This window comes from Ruditapes philippinarum, unplaced genomic scaffold (genome assembly GCF_026571515.1).
Source record: "Ruditapes philippinarum isolate M1 unplaced genomic scaffold, ASM2657151v2 ctg23946_1_1_1_1, whole genome shotgun sequence".
NCBI classification, from domain to species: domain Eukaryota; kingdom Metazoa; phylum Mollusca; class Bivalvia; order Venerida; family Veneridae; genus Ruditapes; species Ruditapes philippinarum.
This window is the reverse complement of record NW_026853915.1, coordinates 82-4,454: the sequence shown is the minus strand read 5'-3', so window position 1 is coordinate 4,454 and position 4,373 is coordinate 82. Positions and strand designations below refer to the sequence as shown.

The 4,373-nt window shown below is 36.9% G+C and overlaps 1 protein-coding gene across 1 annotated transcript; it reads right to left on the bottom strand.

Moving 5' to 3' along the window:
* On the bottom strand, positions 1-3,668 carry LOC132738348 (uncharacterized). Its single transcript, XM_060725831.1, has 2 exons — positions 2,699-3,668; positions 1-1,132 (listed from the first exon to the last, which is right to left on the bottom strand). Exons 1-2 carry the CDS (start codon positions 3,666-3,668, stop codon positions 165-167), a joined length of 1,938 nt encoding a protein of 645 aa, XP_060581814.1. The 3' UTR covers positions 1-164.
* Positions 3,669-4,373: the final 705 nt, after the last annotated feature.

Below are 4,373 nucleotides of genomic sequence, written 5' to 3'. Positions count from 1 at the left end.
TATCTGCAGTAAAATAGTTAAATGTTTCATATATTGAAATAAATTTTAAACTTTTGCAGTACATGTAGTTACTTGTTCTAATATATGAAATGCCTACATAATCAAGTAAAACTGAATTACTAACAATTTGAAAATATAAACCAGGTTTGGTTCTTTCACCAAGTCTAATACCTAATGTAGCCCTTGTAAGCTGAGGAACGCCAACGTCCTAATTTCATTATAGCCTCGGATGATAGACCTGATGTTGCTAGCTGTGTCGCCCTGCCAATACGGAAACTATGAGATAATACCCTTTCATGCGAAAAATTAGTTAAACGCAAACATTTGAGTAATACTCCCGAAAACTGGCATCTCTTAACTGGTACACAATTGACATGTATAAACAAGGGTCCAGTGCACGCAGGTCTCATGTTCAAAAATGATTTCAATGCACATACTGGACAAAAATTACAATCTTCCTCGCAAGGAATAATTAAGGTAGTTGGAATGCCAGAATGATTTGTTTTTGTTATTCTTAAGATAACCTTCACCTTCCTATTGCTTGGAAATGATACATCATTAAATTGAATTGGTCTGTTTTGTTCCAACAAATTAGTAACCACCAGTTCACTTGCCCTGAACATACCAAAAAATGCAAGCAGAAACAAAGCCTTAAAGAGACAAGTTTCGTAGGCATTGAAACAAACTAATGCCAATTTGGATACAATAACATTTAACATATCTAGAGTAATGGGGGCCCTCAAATCTTTGCGCGTTCGAGATCTCCTACAACCTTCTAGCAGCTTTTTAACAATAAAACTTTCACCAAAATCTGAAAAACCTTTCAATTTATTAAAGTGACTTAGCCCTGCCACGTATGTTGCTATTGAGTTAGGGGATAAACCTTTTTCAAAGCAATAAGTGATAAATAACACTACTTCAGTTTCCCTAATCATCAATTGATTTGTAAGCTTATAAATAGCCCTAAATTTATCAAAAGCCGATAAGGCAGTTCTATATGTTGCGGACGTATTTGCTGATAGGCTAGCATTTAATAACTGCCTTGATCTAGATTGCAGACATGCCATAGATGGGATGGCACTAGACAAGGTTCGAGATCTGCCTCTGGCGCCAATTCTCTGAATCTGTTGAACTGAAATCGAGAAAGGGAATCACAAATTTCATTTTTTGAACCTTGGACATGTGCAGCTTTAACAATAGTATTATTATGCAAACATTTCAGTGTAAGTAACCTTAGAATACACATAACATTCTCGGACTTTGAAGTCATTTTATTGATTATGTGAACCACTGCCATGTTATCGCAATTAAATAGTATTTTCTTATTCTCAAATTGCTTATCCCAAATATGCATAGAAACTAAAATTGGGAAAAGTTCAATAGCAGTTATATCCTTTGTTATACCGGTCTTGTGCCAAGACTCCGGCCAAGCGCCATATGACCAGTGACCTTGAAAATAAATGCCAAAACCCAGGTGTAAACCACCAGCACTATCAGTATATAGATTTAAATCTTCAGTTGTCAACCAAAACCGATCATGAAAAACTGATATCCCGTTAAAATCCTTGAAAAACTTCAACCACATAGACAAGTCTGCTTTAATACTTTTGGTTATTCGCAAATGGTGATGTGGCTTAGTTAACCCACATATTGCATCTATAAGCCTCCTGCAAAAAGGTCGCCCTGCTATGATTGCGCGGCAACAAAAATTTAAGGAGCCAATCAAGGATTGCATATCCCTTAAAGTGGTTTTTGTTTTTTGATACAACATTGTTTCAATTTTTTCCACTACCTCGTTTAGCTTATCGTGAGGTATACGCACCTCCATTAGCACAGAGTCAATTTCTAAGCCCAGAAAAGTGAGAACCTCACAGGGACCCTCTGTTTTTTCTTCGGCCAAAGGGACACCCAAATATTTAGCAAAATTAACAAATTCTTTCAATGCTGACAGGCACAATTCATTAGTTGTATCCCCACCTAAGAAATCATCCAGATAGTGAATTAATTTTGCCGACCCTAATCGTTTTTTAACTGTTAATTCTAAAAATGTTGAGAATTTTTCAAACAAGCTACAGCTGATTGAACAACCAAAGGGTAAACATTTATCTACATAATACTGGCCTTTATATTTGAAACCCAATAATTCAATGTCCTCAATGCAAACTGGTAATAACCTGAAAGCACTTTTTATATCTACTTTAAATAATTTACAACCTTGACCTAAATCTTGAAGCATGTACACTGCTTCATCAAAATTAGTGTATTGTACAGAACATATGTTAGGATCAATAAAATCATTGATAGAATTAGATTCCGGATAAGACAGGTGATGTATAAGCCTATATTCACCTGGTAATTTTTTTGGAACTAAACCAATTGGAGAAACCTGTAAATTTGGTAATGGTTTCTCCATAAAGGGGCCAGCTACCCTGCCCAACTTAATTTCTTTTTCAATTTTCTGTTGCACAATAGCTGGTTTTTCATAAATAGATCTCAGGTTTTTTGAATCCCTTGTAACACGAGGACCACTATATTGCAATTTAAAACCTTGTTTAAAGCCCTTAAATAATATTTTAGCATCCTCAGAATTATATTCTGACAACTCTTTACACAAAGCATGAAAATTTATAGGTGACTCGGCAATATTTGTGATATCAAAATTGCTAGAGTTAATTTCTGGTTGGTTTTTTATAATAACCAGCTTTTGGCTGTCTAACAAATGGTTGTTGTTGGCCTCGAAAAGGATTTTGTAAGTTGACTCTTGAAGAAGAGTCAGTCACCTGGCTTGTATTTGTAGAATTGCTTTTATTAGCATTACAATAAATAGCACCATGCCTGTTACTGCCACATGTTCGGCAAGAGTGTGCATACTTACATGTTCTACGAAAGCAAACCCCTTTATTGTAGTCTAAACATTGAAGTGGGGCACTAATACTATTATTGGCATTTTGCCTACCAAGGTTACAACGCCACCATAAATCTTGGTTAATATGACCCCAACTGGTTTTGTTGTTTGCCTGTCGGAGCCTGAACTGCTCGTCATACGACTTCCAGGCAGAACCACCCTGTTTAGATGCTGCTTCACGTATGTTAAACATATATTGCAGCAGTTCGGCTGTTTCACTTACATGAATGCGCAAATAAATAGATAAATAAATAATAAATGCATCCGTCCATTTGTCAATAGAGGAAATTACCTCCTTTTCTTTAGGCCTTGTTTCAATTCGGCCATCAGCCGACAAATGCAAAGTAGATGCACCAAAATCGGTAGGGCTTTCAATACCCCCTCTAAGTAGCAGTGATAGGTTTATAAATTCCCCTCTGCAAATTTGCTCCTTTACCGACATTGGCACATGCGCCGAAATATCGTCGTTATTACACCTCATCAAAAGTTCGAATCTAAACTCGGACGAAGCAGAACCATCTGGGGAATTCATTTTACCACCTGCTTGACACTGAGACGAAGAACCATCGTGGGGATTAACCACGCCACACCCTTTATCTTGACTAGCGGGAGGTATGATTTGAGATGCTCTTATAATCTCCTCAAAATCAACTCTACCTGTGCTTCTGTCGCTCTCATCTTCCTCCAAACAAACCCGCTGTCTTCCTTGATCCTTAGGCACCGTCGTAGACCTTCTCTTAACACCTCTCCCACGACCCGGCATTGTCGATTTCTTCGATTGTTGCGTTGTTGTAAAATACGTTGCGTTTCTTTCGGTTGTAAAAGCGGAAAGGAATTGTACATCCGGTGACTGGTATTTATACTCGACACCGGTAGTATTAACAGAACCAGTCCGATTATGTGCTATAAATAGCACGAAGAAAAACCCAATTATTCTTACCAAAATAAACTCGAGTTATTTCTATGCAGAAATAATCGGTATAATTCTGTATAAGGAAAAAAAACAAAGGGGCATAATTAGGTCAAATATTATCCAATCACAAAACCCTAACAATATGCGCCAGGGCACTTGATAACAAAGCTTCTGTGAAAGTTTGAACAAAATCTGTTGAGAAATGTAGGACTAGTTCAGCACAGAAGAATTTGTTCACTATATATTCTGTATAAGGAAAAAAACAAAGGGCCATAATTACATCAAATATTATCCAATCACAAAACCCCGACAATATGTGCCAGGGCACTTGATAACATAGCTTCTGTGACAGTTTGGTCAAAATCCGTTGAGAAATGTAGGAGGAGTTGCGCACAGAAGAAATTGTTCACTATATATTCTATATAAGGAAAAAAAACAAAGGGCCATAATTAAGTCAAATATTATCCAATGGCAAAACCCGGACAATAAGTGCCATGGCACTTGATGACAAAGCTTCCGTAAAAGTTTGGTCAAAATCCGTTGAGAAATGTAGGA

Coding starts and splice junctions, on each gene's coding strand:
- LOC132738348 (XM_060725831.1), bottom strand. CDS start 3,668: ATGCCGGGTCGTGGGAGAGGTGTTAAGAGAAGGTCTACGACGGTGCCT. Junction 1,133..2,698: donor TGTTAGACAGCCAAAAGCTG/GTTATTATAAAA, acceptor TCTCGATTTCAG/TTCAACAGATTCAGAGAATT.